General features: G+C 42.6%; 1 protein-coding gene across 1 annotated transcript in view; it reads right to left on the reverse strand.

Moving 5' to 3' along the window:
• The window catches only part of RGL1 (ral guanine nucleotide dissociation stimulator like 1), a 107,345-nt gene that overhangs the window by 24,322 nt on the left and 64,919 nt on the right, over window positions 1-18,104 (reverse strand). Inside the window, exons 5-8 of the mRNA XM_048482505.1 lie at window positions 8,193-8,377; window positions 5,973-6,085; window positions 2,170-2,385; window positions 575-678 (exon numbers count right to left, since the gene is read on the reverse strand). Coding sequence (XP_048338462.1) covers window positions 575-678; window positions 2,170-2,385; window positions 5,973-6,085; window positions 8,193-8,377 — 618 coding nt within the window. The remainder of the gene's footprint in view (window positions 1-574; window positions 679-2,169; window positions 2,386-5,972; window positions 6,086-8,192; window positions 8,378-18,104) is intronic.

The raw sequence follows: 18,104 nt of genomic DNA on the forward strand, positions 1-18,104 counted from the left end.
TGGATGTTATTAAATATCTTGCCAAATAATATACCAAAAGTGTATAATGAATTGTTTAAATATATGGTGACAGCTACTAGAATTGTATTTACAACAGGATAGAAAGCAGACTACCCCCCGCCCCCACCCCCCCCCGACCTTCTGGAATGGATGAACAAGCTAACATAAAACTCAACAATGGAAAAGCTAACATCCTTGGTGCCCAGTTGACCTTCCACAGAGTATGAAAGAACATGGAAAGCTTCTTTGGATCATACTAATTGACGACTTGTACAGTTGTATAAATTAATTACTTGTATAATTAGAGGGTATAAGGATAAACAATGGTAACTGTATAATAACTATGATTGGAATTTTAGACGTATGCAGACTTCACAATAGGTTCTTGCCATTGTTCCCTGTAAGCTGCATGGGCGCGTGGCCACCAAACTGGTGCTGCACAGTAAGGTGTTGCCCGGCTGGGAAGTTTCAGTTCCGCACAGTGTTTTCGAAGTTCCACACAGAACTGGGGAATGCTTAGAGAAACTATTGGTTTTAGCTGGAAAAAAAAAGGAGCAGTAGGGAAAAGTCTTACTTTGCAACAGATGACCACGTCTTCTTTAACCGATATATAGAGTTGGACTGCAGAGCTGAAACAATGGCCCTCAAAGATGAAAAATTCTTCAGGATCCTACATTCCTGAATAAAGAATTATTAAGAGACAGAAGAGGGGTTAAATACCAATATTCAATATTCAACAAACCAACCACTGTTTTACAGGCATCACAGTTGCTATAAATTCTTATAGCCACCTGAACAAATACTGAGATTTTGGAAGGGGAAAAGGAGTCTGTTATCCTTCTCTGTCTATGAAAACATGCTATATATAGGTTTGGGCACTTTTTATCTTGTTTTCTTCACTTTTAATTTTGTTTTCTTGCACTGATGGTGTTGATTCAATGCTTTACTTCTCAGTTTAAATGCTAGAGCAGGTGGGTCTCTAAAGACAAATTAAAGGGAATTAAAATGTATCTAATTAAAATCTGTTGCTGCTGCTATATCTGTCTAAACTCTGGCCCCACCAACTGCAAGGGAATGAGTTCAGATACCTTAAAGTTACTTGGAGCTCTTCACTTATGGAAGGTTCTGGACATGGAAAGGAGGAGACATATCAGCAATAGAGGCAGAAAATTTGTTAACAAATGCAAATAGCCAACTTCTGTTGAGGCGGATCATACTGGCATGAAGGCATTTGGGTCAGAAAAAGAGCATGGCAGTTTAAGCAGAACTTCAGACCACTGATATTTACTGGTAACCAGGTCTTATTTATGAAAACATGGCCACTGTAAATTTCTGATGATGTGAGGAATCTCAGCTGATTTCTATCAGCTGAGAAGAACTTCCTCATCTCTTGCTTCAACCCCAATTCCCCCAAGGAACATGAGGAGGAGTTGAAAATCTACAGCAGGAGGGAGAAAGCATTAAAAAAATCTGTAGGATCCAATCTCATGACTCAGGTACGTGGAGTGGAGGCTCCTTAGCTATGACAGGAAAATTAATGGCTACAGTTTTGACATTCAGTACTAAAGTCAATGCTCCCAGAACACACTCATTGTAGTGGTCTCGTGCAGGAAAACCTCTTCGTGAATATGTGTGGTGTTGTGGTTAAACCCTGAATGTGGACTGGAAAGACATGAATTCAAATCTGTGTTCTGCCAGAGAATCCTTAAGCCAGTCAGTCAACATCTGTTAGCTTTATCTACCTCATCTTATGAAGATAAATAATACTATCTGGGCTCCTTGTGGGACACAAATGTAGTTAACAAAAACAAATGTCATTAAAAACAACTCTAAATCCCAAGAGTAAAACCAAGGGTTAGTAAAAGAACGGCTATCGAAAATAATTAAACTGTGTTTTGTAATTGTCCTGACCTGACTGGCCCAGGCTAGCCCAATCTCCTCAGATCTCAGAAGCTACGCATGGTCAATTCTGTCTAGTGCTTGGATGGAAGACCAGGGTTACTACACAGAGACAGGTATTGGCAAACCACATATGTTCTTCCCTTGCCTTGAAAACACTTTGGGGGTGCCAGAAATCAGCTGCAACTTAATGGCGTTCCCACCACTATTTTGCAGTGATCCTTTTTCTTTGAAAATTAATGGAATGAAGTATTTTAAAAAGCAGCTTACATGTGCAATGTTGATCCACTTCTCTATGATTTTGGCTCGTTGTTGTGTTTTCAGCTCCTTTCCATTCAGGATGGTTCTGATGACACATTTGGTCACAGCATTAAACTGTGCGATGGTGGCTCTGATGGTGGGGGCTAAGTGCTTGTTTTCTTTCTTATCCCTCCGAGACCAGATGCAGCCCAAACAGTGATGCGGAACCACTCTCTTAAAAAGTTTCTAGAAGAACACACACAAAAAGGTCATCAACAAGAGCACCCTAAATTCCTGTTAGAAGTATTGGTTTGTATCCTACCCCTCAGCTCAGCAAAGTTTTCAGCATTACTCCAGGCTTCCTCAGATGTAAGCAGCCCTTCCACCAGCAAAAGAGTCACTTCCTTCTGAAGAAGGGCACTAAACCCGAAGGAAAACTAAAAAATGTGCTAAGCAGTATGGTGAGATGCTGGTCATTTGTGCCAAATTTCCAAAACTTCTCCCAGCTGAGGCACATTTTTCATCCTGATGTAAAACTGAAGAGTGTACTTCATACTGACACAAGGCCAGATTTTCTTTTAGAGTAGGCTAAAGCAAGAATCACCCACCCTCCGTGCTTCTTTTAAACTAGAAAGAGGCAAGCCCAGAACTGCAACTCATATGCCAGTGATGGCGAACCTTTTTGAGATCGAGTGCCCAAACTGCAACCCAAAATCCACTTATTTATCGCAAAGTGCCAACACGGCAATTTAACCTGAACACTGAGGTTTTAGTTTAGAAAAAATAGTTGGCTCCGAGGTGTGCGTTACTCAGGAGTAAGCTTGGTGGTAGTTGGTGGCTTTGCTTTGAAGCAACCATGCAACTCTTTCAACGGGTGAATCATGACCCTAGGAGGGTTTACTCAGAAGCAAACCACATTGCCAGCAACTGAGCTTACTCCCAGGTAAAGGATCACACTTTAGTTTTTTGCATGAAAATCAGTGGGGTTTAACAGCGCTTAACAGGGTTACCTACGCTGCTTCCCCAAAACTAGGTCTTAGGTTTAATGCTAATAATCGAGCCCAGCGGCCCAGGCCAGCCTAGATGTGTGTGTGTGGGGGGGGGGGGAATCACCATGATGAACGCTGTGTGTGCTCTGAGTGCCACCTCTGGCACCCGTGCCATAGGTTTGCCATCACTGTCATATGCAGATAAAACAGATAGCTTCCAAGGATGGATAATGCTATCAAGTTCCTACAAGCCTTATATCTAATCATACCCAATGCAGAAGCTGGTTGAAAAGATATAAAGCTAGAGAAGTAAATTATAAAGAGATGCAGCATGCAGCCCATTGAGCTTTTTTGATGGAAACCAGTTTGGGAATTGAGCTTTTTTGATGGAAACCAGTTTGGGAATTACAGCAGTACTGTGAAATCTGAGAAAAGCACAGCAAGATCAGGTAAGCGTAAACATTTTTATGCATGTCTCCATGTAGAAGGCTGGTGTTTTTTTTAATGGATTTTCCATTTTATCATTTAGGGTTTTTACTATAGATAAGGCATGACTCTTCTCCAACAATTTGAGCCTCAGAATATCATTGTCACTTTAACTGCAACCCTACATAGTGATATATAGACACAGGGAAAAGTCATGCACATAGACTGAACTCTGTTTGGCTGCTTGCACGGCATTTCCAACCATCAGGGAAATAAATCCTACTAGATGCTTGAATCTTCAGCAGCAGGAATTGCTATGCCAAACTTAACTGACTGATTTTGATGCGGCTGTTCCTCACAAAGGCTGATTCTGACCCAGCAACTCAAACAGGTTACATGAACCCACGTTGCCTGTGCTGCTGTTTGCATGGCGGGTGCAGGGGCCATCCAGGGTCGCTGGGATCCTGGTGGCATGAGGCGGCACGATTTGCATGGGAAACACTGCGTTTCCCTGTGAACCACACATCTCAGATTCCCCCCTCCCCCGAATCCCCCCTCCCCCGGATTTCCCCCCTTTACTGGCACAACACAGCAGCCGCCAAGAGAATCCACTCTAATGGCAGCCACTTGGGGAATCCACCATAATGGCGGCTGGGGAGGGGAGAATTGAATGCTTCCTACTTGCCGTAGTTCACATAGGCAAGCGGGAAGCGACTGAAACCCAGGTTGAAAAGAAAAAATCACTAAGTTAGCAACTTTCATCTAACCTGGGTTCAGCCAAATATAATAAGTCAGAAGCGTTTTGGGGGCGAGTTCTGTGGGAACTTCTTCCTCAACACGTTTTTTTCACTTCTCCAAACCCATTATATTTGATCTGTGTGGAATCACCCAAACCATCTCTTTCCTTGGCATACTACCATTGGTGTTATTTTTATTCCTTTTTAATATTTGTTTACAATATTATTCGGTAAGCTTACTGAATGTGGAATCTCTAGGCAAGCTGGTTCCTTTCTGAAAGTTTATAGTATCAATCGACAAACAACCCAACAGCTGGAATCCCATTAATAATTCTGAGTTTTATCCACTTGTGTAGAGAGGAGAGCAAACTGTTTTTGTGTGGAATCAGATAAATATTTACAACCTGCATTAGCAAACCAGACTTCTGGCAGTCTGCTTTTATAAAAGCCCAGTCCAATTTTTATAAACCTTTTAATGCTCCCAGCTGGATATCTATGAGTGGAGTTTGCTCATACGAGCGTTGGAACATTATTTAAACAGCACAACTGTACACAAGGAAATGTGTTCTTCCCACCCCAAATCAAACACCTTTGGAAGCAAGGTCTGCTATCAGATATGCCCATGCACAGTACTGGTAGTATCTGATTTTTGGTCTCTGTGTGTTCAAAAGAATGCAAACACTGAGAATGTTTGACTCTTCAGCCTAAATATTATCCACTTGTAACTGTGGTTGCACACTTAAACACACCTTAAAAATTACCATTTCAATAAGCTGCTATTTTGAAACATCTGTTTGCAGAAATAGAAAGATTTAGACAAAAAAGGAAAGAGAGCAGATCTAATTAATGAGTTGACTGGTTTCAGAAAAAGGTTTTTACTTGAATAAAAAAAATATTCCAACATCATATCAAACCATCATTATGTTGGGACAACTATGGTTTAGTGTAATATCTGAAACAATGAACCATGGTTTGCAAAAGGACAACAAATCAATACCAGAAACCATGGGGTGAAGTGGGCTTTCAAGTCTTTGCTTGGCCTGATTTCTGAACTGACAAACCACAGATAATGGCCATCACTAGACTAGAGGACAGAAGAATATAAGAAATCTTGCCGGATTAGACCAGACCAGTGAGTCCAGTATACTGCTCAACACAGCAGCCAGCCAATTGACCTAGAGAGCCAAAAAATAGACATAGGAGCCAAGGCCCTTCCCTGCTGCTGCTTCCCAGCACTGATATTCACAGGTTTGCTACCTCTGGATATGGAGGCTCTCTTCAGTCACTATAGCTAGTAGCCACTGATGGTTCTATCCTCCATGGATCTCTCTTGCTTTCCTTTATAGCTATTTACACTCTTGGTCATCACTACCTCTACAGGCAATGAACTCCACAGTGCAATTACTTGTGAAGTAAAGAATTCTGCCCCAAACCCATTCCCCAGCAATTTCATTGGGTGTTCATGAGTTCAGGTATTATGGGAGGGAGAAAAAGCTCTATGTACTTTCTCTGCCTCATGCATAATTTTAGAAACCTCAGTCATGTTTCTCTTTGGCTGTCTTTTTTCTAGGTTGAAAAGTCCCAGCTCTCCAGACTTTCCTCATAGGAAAGATGTTCCAACGCCCTAATCATCTTCGTTGCCCTCCTTTGAGCCATAATTTGGAGTGCATTTTATACTTACGGCATCCATGTAGGTAAGCTGTTCTGCCACGAGGTCCTCTGGGAAAGAAGAAAACTCTTCCAACCCACCAGTCTCCATTTTTTCCTCAAGGGCAAGAGCGTCAAGGATCCCAACTAGAATAACATAATACTATTGTGAGCACAGATAAAATAGACTTTCGGTCATTTAACTAAAGCACGCAAACGTATGTACAATTTCCATAACGTTAGAAAGCCTCACTATGCTGAATACTATACTGGAACATAACATATCTAATATACTGAAACATAACATACATTTCAGTCAGTGGTTAAGCATGGTGGACTCTAATCTGGAGAACTGGGTTTGATTCCCTGCTCTTCCAACATGAAGCCTGCTGAGTGACCTTGGGCCAGTCACAGTTCTCTCATAACTCTCTTAGCCTCACGTATCTCACAAGGCGTCTGGTGTGGGAAGGGAACGTGATTGTGAGTCACTTTGAGGCTCCTTTCAGTAGAGAAAGCAGTGCGCAAAACCAACTGTTCTTCTTCAATGAAGGATACAAGAGTTGGAGGCAAGCCACTTCAGGGAAAAAAAGCTTTCTAGCTCCTGCTTAAACACATGAACCACATTATGCTCCATTAGTATTTAACTGCACACTCACTACACAGCATCCTGAGGTCCCAGTATTTTACATCAAATCCTCATGGGAAGCCTGAACCTCTGAAGGTGAGGAGGGGCAGAAAGACAAAGGAATCCCTGTACCAGAATATCTTGCATCACAAGGGTACCGCACCCCACCAGCTTACAGAACAAATTTCACAGTTCTGAAAGATCCCAGCCTACGTTGGTGCTATACTGCCCTGGCTGACAATGCCATTTAAAAGGTTTGACATGTTTAACATTAATTAAACAAATTAAACATGCAATATGCATAACAGGGAAAATGTAATGATTTCACAAAGTGTACAGAGTCCACAGATCTAAAAACAAACATAAGTTGCTCCTACAGTGTCCAAAACTATTGTTTATGCTGTCACGATTTAGATCAGTTTTGCCCACTAAAGTGTCTGCAACTCTGCTGACAAGCATTTCCAGAAGGAAATACAAATTTTGCACTGGCCAGACTCCTGCACCTAGGAGATTCTGTGAGAAGAACTAAAAATCCTGTGAAGATCTAATGGTAGAACTCAGTATATACATTTTCTTTGTTTGGTCTACTGGAAACAGTTTCAGTGAAGAATACAAATAGAAATGAGCAACCCTGTTGACTTGGATTTTTTTTTTCCCAGTGAAAGGAACCATTTAGGTCTAGAGTACAAGCCTTTAAAATAAGCAATTAATTTTACTCCACATCTGATTTGATTGTAATTTCTGGAATGTTCGTGTAGGTGACGTTTGACATTGGAAAGAATCACTCATCTATTGCATTCTTCTATTCTCTGGCATTGTTACTTCCCATCAATTTCTTACAGTTTTTCCACGAGAACTGGCTGTGGATAGTATTACATTCATTTCACACCAGTTCCAGCAACCCTCTAGCTATGGTAATTATGTCCAAAGGAAATGTTCTGTCTTGGGGGGTGGGGGGGAGAGCTATTTATCAGACTTGTCAACGCACACAGCATTCCAGTGTCACTACCGTTCACAAGTGGTTCAGTGGCTCTTTGACCCGGTAAACGTAAATTTTCCTATTGTTCTTGTATGTCAGCAGCTCAGATACTCAGATAGGAAAAAACAGCTACAGACATTTCCCTTTGTCACAACAGCAGCTAAGGAACAAAATTTCATGACATAAATGCCTCAATCCAAAAAAGCCTGTTTAGCCTAAGGAAAGTCACATTACTGAGCTATTTTAGAATTGGGGAAAAAAAACAGATTGGGGAAAGACTATGTTTACTTTGAAGACTTCCAAATTGCCAGCCACTAATAATAACAATTAAGGCTACAGTCATTTTAACAACTTCAAAGCACAATAGAGTTTCAGAAATGCCACCATTAATACTTTTCAGTGAGAAACTCTAAGCGTGTGACTTGGCAGTCAAATTTGGGTTTTCACCCTACTAAACAAGAGCAAAAATAGACAACTGGTTCGTTCACCAAGCACTTGGTTCATTACAAAGTCAACTGTGTCTGATTATGCTATTTAACGCAATTGCTATTGAAGCACCATGGGTAGAAGCTGTCCAAAGAAATGTAGCATTTGTATTCAGTCACTAGTTCTTTTAAGCATTTTGTGATAACTGAATATACTATTCTTACTGTCGTTCACCAGTTCTTGTTTCTGAAACTGCTCCAACAGATGTTGTGCTCTTCTTTCTGGGTCTGATCCTGGCATGATCCGTGTCAGATACTCCAACAGTTTCCGAAGACAAAGGTAATGGGGTGGCTCCTGGAAGTCTTCAGAGCACTGGTCTAGCCATGCTCTTAGGATGGAGGCTATTGCACTGGTAGGAGGGGGGTGGGGGGAGAAATTACACACACATAAAAATTCAGATACATCAGTTTCAAACTATATTCCAGTGAGCCTCAGCCTCCGCCATGCACATTATGTGCCATCAAGTCCTTTCAACTTACAACTCCATAGACAAATTATATATTACTGGGACCCAAGTCAATGTACATCAGAAATCTTTGTTATTTCAAGAGACAGACCCAGGCAACAGCCCCCCCCCCCCTTGTTGTTGTTGGGGGTGTTATTTTGAAAGCAGGTGACTTTTAAAAACCCTACTTCTAATTAGTTATCAGTGTTTCCTTCTCAGGACTTGTGACAAACTGCCCAGCAATGGCTAAGATTCATTTCAAAAACAGAGTTTAAAGATATTCTGATGCAAATTGACATGTCTGCATTATAAAATGTGAGGCAAACCCTATCATATCGTGCAGTCATTTTCCCATGTGTAGGAGCATCAGTTGTTAATCCCAGCCAAACAGGAGAGTATCGAATCTTGAGATTTCAACAAGAGCCATCTGTGATTTGATTTGGCAGTTACAAAAACACGACTTATAATTTAAGATTATGTATCCACCGATACAGTTACTGTTGTAGATTGCATTATTTGTGTTTCAGTGCTGCGTATACAAATATTTTAAGTCACATTGTGATGCTACACAACCCCCTTTTATAACATATTGTGATATCTTAAGACTATCCAGCTCTTCCCTGCAATTTAGGGGTTGAGTCTCAGCTACAAAATGCAGACTTGCCCAAGGTGTCTCTTAGACAAAGTTTAATTCCTTCTTTTTTGCAAAAACTCTACATAACAAAAACTTATGTGCACAGGAACGCATTACGGTAAGCAAGCATCAATGAATCTGAAAGACTGCCAGTTCTTGCTATTCTTAGAACAGGAAACATAACTTTTTTTAAAAAAAACCCAACCATACAAACATAGTAGTTGTAAATGTTTTAAGCTCAAAACTTCTCCTGAAGAGAGAAACATCATAAAGGACGGCAGAAAAGTACTACTCAAACAAGAGGCACATAAAGTGGATGGGAAATGTGCATTCCTAAGCAGTAACTAATCGGAGGGAGTGACCTAACTTTTGCTCTCTGACTAAACTCCAGAGCTCATCTTATCGCATTCTAAGACCATCTGCCAGAAATGGGGTTTAAAGAAAAGTTTTTTCCTTCCAAGTTCCAGATTGCACATCACACACAGTGGGGCTCTGGCCACAGCAAGAGGACAAGACTGTGGAGGTCTGGCTATACTTAGAGATACTCAAAAGCCCTTCCCTGAATGTTTCAGTTTTCATATTAAAAGACAAAACAGAAGAGAAGATTCTGCCCTTTTATAGAAACAAAGGGATAAAAACAGCAGCATTCTCAGCAAGAAAGTTCAGCTCTTTCAGAGCAATTGCAAAGAATGTGACCTGTATATTTTGCCTTCTCTTGCCAATGAATGTCGATAATGAGTGTTGATGAACACTTGGGATACCATTTTATTAGAATAATAAGTTGCTTGAGTTAAAACACATTAGACTACTAGTATTTAGGCTTTTGGGAAATCAGATCTTGAAGCTAAAGAGGATCAGTAGTTGGATGGGAGACTATCAAGGAAGACCTTGAAGAAGAAGTCAGTGGCAAACTACCTCTGCTTAATCTCTTGGCTTAAGAACTCTATGGGGTCACCATAAGTCAACCGCATCTTGGCAGCACTTTACAGACACATTTAGACTTTTGCTGTTTCATATTGATTTATGCTGCTCCCTGAAGAATCCTTAGCAGCCCCCTATGTGTTATAAATTGCCACGTGAGAAGTAGCCTTGACTGTAAAGACAAGGCAGCAATTACAAAATTACCGGCATCAATGTGGCACTGCCCCACTGCCTCTACTAGGGCTTTCTGGCGGTGTGGCAAGCTCAGAAAAGCCCCCAAACTCCCCCACTATCAGAAAGCCTCACGGGGTTTAAAGGACATGCGCCACCAAAAGGGTGGCATAAATCCAAGGGCTGGTAAGCCATGCAACCAGCCCTAAACCCCGGGAGGGAGCCAACTAATGTCAGGTCAACCTCCAGGAACACCTCAGCCTGCCTCCCTCAATGTTGGCATCCAAGCAGTTCAACCTCTGGAAACACCACAGCCTGAACATCCAGGTTTTGCAGCAGCAGAGCACAAGGTTGCACCATTTCCAGGAGCCCTTTCAGTTGCCCCCCTGCCCCCAGGATGGGGCCGACATTCACTTTATTTATTTGTTTGTTTATGTATTTATTAGACACCCTTTCTCTTATGGACTCAGGACATTGTACGTCAAACATAATAGAGTAAAATTGCACAAAAGTTCATACAATATCATAAAATCATTTAAGGAGAGGGTAATACAAAACATATCAACAAACCCCATCCATACTGCCTAAAGAAAAGGAAGGATTGGGGAAAAGGAAAGGAAAAACAGGAATGGAAGGGGGAAGATACAACACTGTTGCTGCCCTTGGCCATAAGCTTGATGGAATAGCTCTGTCTTATAGGTCCTGGGGAACTGCAGCAGATCCCGCACAGCCCTGGAATCATTGGACAGAGCATTCCACCAGGCTGGAGCCAGGGCTGAGAAAGGTCCTGGTCGAGTGTCACTGGACTGGTTTTGGGCCTGGGATCACCAGTAAGTTGTTTGCTCAGTGCGAAGATCTTTGAGGAGTGTAATTAGAAGCACAGATGTTTTGGGGTGTTTAACAGCACAGGATCCCAACATGACAGTGATTTTCAAACTGTGGGACTTTAAAGATCTTTGTGAACCCAATCAGTTCCTCAGTGAAAAGTTTACTAATGGCAGATTCACTGCCATGTTCTCAGGCATTCCTCTTAAGTCACATTTGGCAAAGGTGACACCCAACCGGCTTGGTCAGCACCCTATGTGAACTGGAGTGTGGATTACAGGAAAGTTTAAAGTACTCTGCCTGCCTATTGGCTCTCCCTTGTAAAGTCCCCTCGCCTTGCCCCCACATGTTTGCTCACCATGGGGAATGAAACTGCTAAGCTGATCCCCCGCGACCTCTTTGCAAACCACTTTCAATAGCCTTGAAATTTATTGTCCAACATAAGGGATTGCAGAGGAACAGGCAAATGGGAAGTTGTTTGCCTGTGCTATACCAGTGTGAGCTGCATGCACAGTTGGCTGCCAGTGATATGTGAGATTCCCCTCTGAGAACTCTTCCCACAACCATGGAAACAGAATGCATGGGTCTGTCTGGCATGCACATCCACAGCACTTGAAAAGTACAGAGCTGCCAAAATTGCAAAATAATATCTGTCAGAAGGGACTTTTAAAGACAAGCTATGCAGGCAATGCTTATAGCCTGCTGACCTCCTATCAGCAGACTTTAACCAGTGGGTTAGGGAGGGAAGCTTTCTGGAAAAGGCTGGTCATTCTGCCAAATCTTTGTAGCAGCTTTACTGTTCGATGCCCCTGAGAAACAACTCCCTGTTCCTGGCAGGCCAGAAACATAGATAGAGCTAGGTTTCCAGGATATCAGAAGGAAAACTGATGTCTTTGCAGCTGTACTTTAGAAGAGGAGATTGCTCTTGGTAAAGCTTTCAGTATGCCTTACCTTTATGTTATGTCTGCTTGCTGAGACATATTGACCATTTACTTTATAAACTTTTGTCTTGGACACTGTATATTATGTTTTAGAGCAGTGGTTCTCAAATGAGGGTTTCAACTCAATACTGGGGTGTGACCATTTTCTCAAGGTTTGGACGCTAGAGCTGGGACAGAAGGCTTTCCACCTCCCACCAATGCAAAGAAAGGTCAGCTCGGCCTCATCCCTGAAGCCTTATTTTTCCCCAAGGGCATAGTTTGCACCCAGTTGCCTTGCAGAGTGGGAGGCCTTGGGCTCACACCCATGGCTTCCCAGATTCACACTAGGCCGGCAGAAGTTGAACCCCACCTTGCAGAAGTGGGTCCCAAAAGGGACAGTATATTTAGAAGTGGGTCTAGAGTTGCCAGCTCTGGATTGAGAAATACCTGGAGATTTTGGGGATAGAGACTGAGGAGGGCAGGATTTGGGGAAGGGAGGAAATTCAATGGGGCAAAGTGCCATAGACCCTACTTTCCAAAGTCACCATTTTGTCTAGATGAATTGATTTCTGTTGCCTGGAGATCAGTTGTAATCCCAGGAGATCTCCAATCACCACCTGGAGATTGGCAAACCTAAGTGGGTCCCACTTCAAACACTTGAGAACCTCTGGTTCATGCCTATGAACTGGCAGGGAAGGTCTAGAATCTTGGGTCTTACAGACTTTAGGTATTACTTCCTCCCAATTGTGAACTGTCTCACATCTTGACAATGTCCTCCATAAGCATAACAGTTCAACATGAATGAGCACAAGAAGGACAACAGCACAGTATGCAAAAGTCTGAAGTGCACCAAACTGCCCTGTTTTTGTTTTTTGTTTTTGGTTTAGAAGAGAGCAAACTCTGGATTATGGTACAACCAATGACATGATTATCGTGGGAAGTTCTGGCACTGTTTCAAACCACGGAGGAACACCTTACCAAGCATCAGTAATGCCTTTGGTTACATTCCTGTTGCTGGGGGGGATGCAGTTCACTAAACTGGCTGTATGATATGGTGTTTGAGTTAAATGAGGGAAGAGTGGATAGGGAAAGGGAGATGTTCATTTGGTACTGATGCAGAGCTGAGGTAGGCAGTCTGACATGCAGATGATTACATGGACAGGGTGGAGCAGGGAAAGGTCAGGTTCAGTCTTCAGACCACTAGCAGGCCTTTCCTAGTCTAACTGATCGTGAATAATTTTAAAATCCTCACAGTAATATGCAGTTCCACATAAAATCTGAATAACGCATAAACAAAAGTATGTGTCTCTAACCGAAAATCTTCTCAGCCATAAATCCCACTAAAAGGTGTTGTTTTGATGTCTTTCAAAACATTCTTGACAGAACAAAGGAAGATATCTTCCATGGATTGAGACAATTAAATACACACGGAGGATTTTTCCAGGCAGAAGGGTTTTCCACAATTTTTGTGTTTTTCCTCGCACTGCAGCCTCAAATACCCACCACAATATTGTTCCAGGAGCAGGGGGATTCCGAGGAATATCTTTGGAAAGGAATCAGGGGTTGCATGGGAAGAGAGGCAGAACTGGCAGAAAGCAATCATGGAAATCCACTGTTAGATTTAAGCCAATTATTCACTTTGTCCTACACTGTCTATTCCAAGCAGCAGTAGTTATACTAGTAGACACCAGGCTTGCCAGATCTCCTGCTATACTTGGAGATTTCTGTTCTGGCCACGCTGCCTCCACTGCTGCTTGATGAAACAGCAGGAGTAAAATGAACGGGGAAGTCAGCAGTGAACCGACACCACGGAGGGCCTTTCCCCACTTACCTTAATCCCCGCACTATTTGAGGAGAGTAGCGCGGGGTCCTCACACCCCCCACTTAGAGGGAGGACACAGAGTCAGCTGCATGCGGCTACGCTGTTCTGTTTCCTCAGCGTACGGCATCCCTGGCTTCTGTGCAAAGCCGCACTGATGACCAAGCGCCCAGAGCTGGGTTGTGGATTTATTAAGGATGCCGGGGAGGCATGCCAGGAACAGCGACATGTAGGGGGGATCATGGTGAGTGGGGAAACGCCCTATATCACTTCCGGCACAAAAACAGAACTGATCACACCATGTCAGTGATGCTCTAGGATTCACCCAAAACTAAATTAAAACAATCGAGTTTGGAGTGAATCCTAGGGTGTTGTGTTAATATGGAGCCATCACTTCCGGGTTTGCACTGGGAGTGATGTTGTGGCATTGGCCCATTCCCATTTGTCGTGACTCCCCATGCCCTTACCAGATGCTGAGGACTGAATATTGGACTTCATGAATGTAAAGCATAAAATGCACCGTAGAACTGAGGTCATCATTCCAAAATATAACTATTATATGAGCATAGATGCACATTAAGGCGCCATACAATATGTGTTTTCCCCTCAGACTTAACTAGGCTTGATGCTGGCTGAGCTTGGTAATCCCTTTATGTCCCTGCGGTACTAGGCCCTTTAACTGCTCCTTTGTATCTTCTTTTAAGTTGACTAGGCCTCAACCACTGTTATCATTACTCACTTTTTCCTCTTGGTTTTTCATTGTGCAACTAATTTGTCTTGTTTTTATAACCTTCCCCAATCTTCTAGTTTTGTTAATTGCCACCATTTGGCCCTTTGTCTCCTCACTTCAGCCACTTTGGTTTCTTTTGTTATTTTAGTCTTTAGTGGAATGAAAAGTCGAACTGCATACAAGGCAAACAAAACTTAAAGGCATCCCACTGAGGATTTCTCTGCTTTAAAGAACTCCAGCCAATCTTCTTTCACTCATTTCAGATTCATTCAGCGGTCACATCTCTTAAGTCCATTGCTTTGGTGCAATTATTTATACAACCCTGAAACAGGATACCAGACTTTACTGAAGGAATAATAATACCAACAGGAGACAAGAAGACAAAAACCCCTTTCCACAAAAAAAGAAGTTGTGACCTGGATAATACATTATTATTTTTAAACAGTTTCATAAAACTATCCCACATGCTACAATTTTGCTCTTGTAGGTTCTAAAATTTGGCACCAATTATTACCACATCCAAAGTTTAGTTCCTTGAATTGTGTCTCTTTGCTACTTGTTTGATTACTGTCTGATTAATATTGCTATCAACGTGCCTGCCACTTTAAAGCATAACACAGGGAAGTGGTTGTGGCTCGGAAGTATAGCTGCTGTTTGGCAAGCAGAAGGTCCCAGGTTCCATCCCCATCGTCTCCACCTAACGCTATCAGGAAGCAGGTGATGTGAAAGTTGCCCTGCTAGAAAGCCACCACCAGTCAGAGGAGACAATACTGATCTTGATAGACCAATGGTCTGACTCCAGATAAAGCATGTTTTCAAAGGCCCTGGCCTGAGAGGCTCACAGTCAAAATTTGACACAGAGAAGATAATAAATAGAATGGAGGAAAAAACAGACAAGTGTAAACTGGGGAAGAATATATTGCTACTTTAGTTTAGTTACAGGCACTGAGATGGCTTAGTCAGAGGTGGGATCCAGCAGGTTCTCACAGGTTCCCGAGAGTAGGTTACTAATTATTTGTGTGTGCCAAGAGGGAGTTACTAATTGGTGATTTTGCCACGTGATTTTTGCTTTAGTTACGCCCATCCTCTCAGCAGTAGCACGCAGAACTTGAAGCAGTCTAGCAGGAAGTGCACCACGTGCGTGGCAGCCTCCGCCTGCATGCATTCGTTTCCCACCCAAGGACCGGCGGAACGGCTGCGTCCTTGCCATAGCCTCGCCCAGGAATGCCCCGCCCTCAGAATGCCTGACCACGCCCCCATTGTGCCCTGCCCAGCCCCACTGGCGCTACGCCACAGTTTGAATCTCACCACCATGGGAACCTGTTACTAAAATTTTTGGATTCCACCACTGGGCTTAGTATTGGTGTGGGATGAGGATTAAGCAGTTGCATCGAGGCTTTAACATTAAGCATCATGCAGCTGTTCTGGGAGGCATGAGGGAGAGGCAGACTGTCTTACACGGAGATAGGAATTTCTGGAAGCAAGGAACACCGGTATGTGTTTTGTGCTGTTTTTACTGTTATTTGCATTGTTCTGTTTTATTGTTTCAGCTGTCAACAGCCTTGAACAGATAATGAGAGGCCACACACAAATTCTCAAAACAAAATAATAAATAAATTAACATCCAGTACAACCGCAGCTTGCCTAGCACGTGTGGTAAGAGTGGGCAGAGTTCTCTTTGGCTCCATGTGCACAACTTTACACAAGGAAGTACATTTGCCAGCTAAAACACCACTGAGTTAGAAAAAGAAATTTCACATGCCCCCATGATTCATATGGGAAATAACTAATTTCCCATGAAACTAAGCAAAATAAACCCATTGTGTTTCTTTGAGAGAAAAACCCTAGCTTTACAACAGTTCAGAGCTCAATTTTATAGCTGCATTGACTGAAACTCACAAAGGTCAAGTGACTTGCCCAAAGTCAGAATGAACCAATGTTTCAGGGCTGCAGCCATGTCAAGGTCAATCTGACTCTCCTCCAATTTATCTACACATCACATTATGCCATAGGCTCCTTGACATATCTGACATAGTTGAAATTATCATGTGCACGAGAAGTGCTTTGTGACAAAAGGGCAGAGGGAAAGAATAGTGAGAGGTCGACTTCATGCCAGTCCAAAATGCTACAAAATATGATATAGATGCCAAGACAGCATTTTTCTCAAGACCCTGAAAGGTTAATAATGTGCCTGAGGCCATGCTATTCTTTCTTGCTGGACAAGGAAATAAGACCGTAAGACTTTTCAGATGAAGAGGCTTCATTCATTATCAGGTATTTACTCTCAGAGCGAAAGATAGAATGCTGGACCTTGACTAGATTTGGGGAGACCAAGGATCAAATCTTACTTCAGCATGTAAAGTTCACTGCGTGACTTGGAACCCATCATTATTCCTTAACCTAACCTATTTTACCTGCTTGTGTCAAGAAAAAGCTGACTGCCCCATGTACACTACTCAGTGGCATATCTAGGAGGGCAGGGAAGTCATTTGACCCAGGTGCCAACTGCCTGGGTCACGTGGGGGGTGCATTTTGGCCCCCTCCCATTGCCCCCACCTTCAGCTGAACTTTCTGTTCCCCCCGGCAAACTTCCCCCGCTGCAAAAAACCTTTCCCCAGGGCAAACTCCCAGTCCCCTCACCTTCCAGTTCCTGCGGCCTCCCTCCGGCTTCCTCCTTGGCTTACTGGCCAAGCCACCTTGTGGTTTTTAATTGTTAGCTTTTTGTGCTGTGTTTCAGTATCTTTTGTAAGCTGCTTTGAAGAGGCATTTTGGAGAGGCATAACATTTTTCTAAACAAATAAATAGCTTTCCCATTTCATTATTTGTTTCAAATATTTAGATCTTACCTTTCCACCTATAAACCAGAGCCTAAGGCAGCTCACACAATATATACAACAGCATAAACATTTTCTATTTTTCTGTTTTTCAAGTTTTTTTCTTTATTTACTTGACCTGGTTTGATACAATCTTCCTGGAAAGAGTGCAGTCCAAGTGCATTTGCATTTCATGTGGGTGAAAAGGTGAATGTTTTTGAAGGTCTTTATTACACCAATATCATCTTCCTATAGCAATACTACTATTTTTTTAGAAAGAGAAAGAGATCTCTGTTGGTAATGAGACTGCATGAGGTCTGAAGTCAAGAGGTCTGAAGCTACAAAAGTGTGAGGGAAATGGTCATATAGATGCTGTATTGAGATGAGAGCTACACAAAGAATTGTCACTGTGTGGAAGCAATCACTGTTGCTCTGCTATCATCATTTTGTGTATCTTCAGAAGGGGATACAACTTGCAGGAGTTTGTTGCTGCTTCCAGAAAGGTTTAACTGTATGTCATAGCATATCCTGCCTTTCCTTAATTAAAATCCCTTCAGGCTTTCCTCTACTAGTAGTATCTTTGGTCTCCTTTGCATTCCAATTCGGATTGCCAGTGGATCAGTGGGGAGGAAAAGAGTGAGATGATGTGCTTGTGATGCTCTAGGAATATCCCTGATCTGGGGAAATCCTACAAAATTGTGTGTCATTTCCAGGTTCTGCTCTGCTGGTCTCCATCCCCCAAATGCTCCCAATGCCGTTGGAGCTGGGCTGGCAACCCTAAGATAACTTGAGTGTGGA

This window comes from Sphaerodactylus townsendi, unplaced genomic scaffold, assembly GCF_021028975.2.
Source record: "Sphaerodactylus townsendi isolate TG3544 unplaced genomic scaffold, MPM_Stown_v2.3 scaffold_18, whole genome shotgun sequence".
NCBI classification, from domain to species: Eukaryota; Metazoa; Chordata; class Lepidosauria; order Squamata; family Sphaerodactylidae; genus Sphaerodactylus; species Sphaerodactylus townsendi.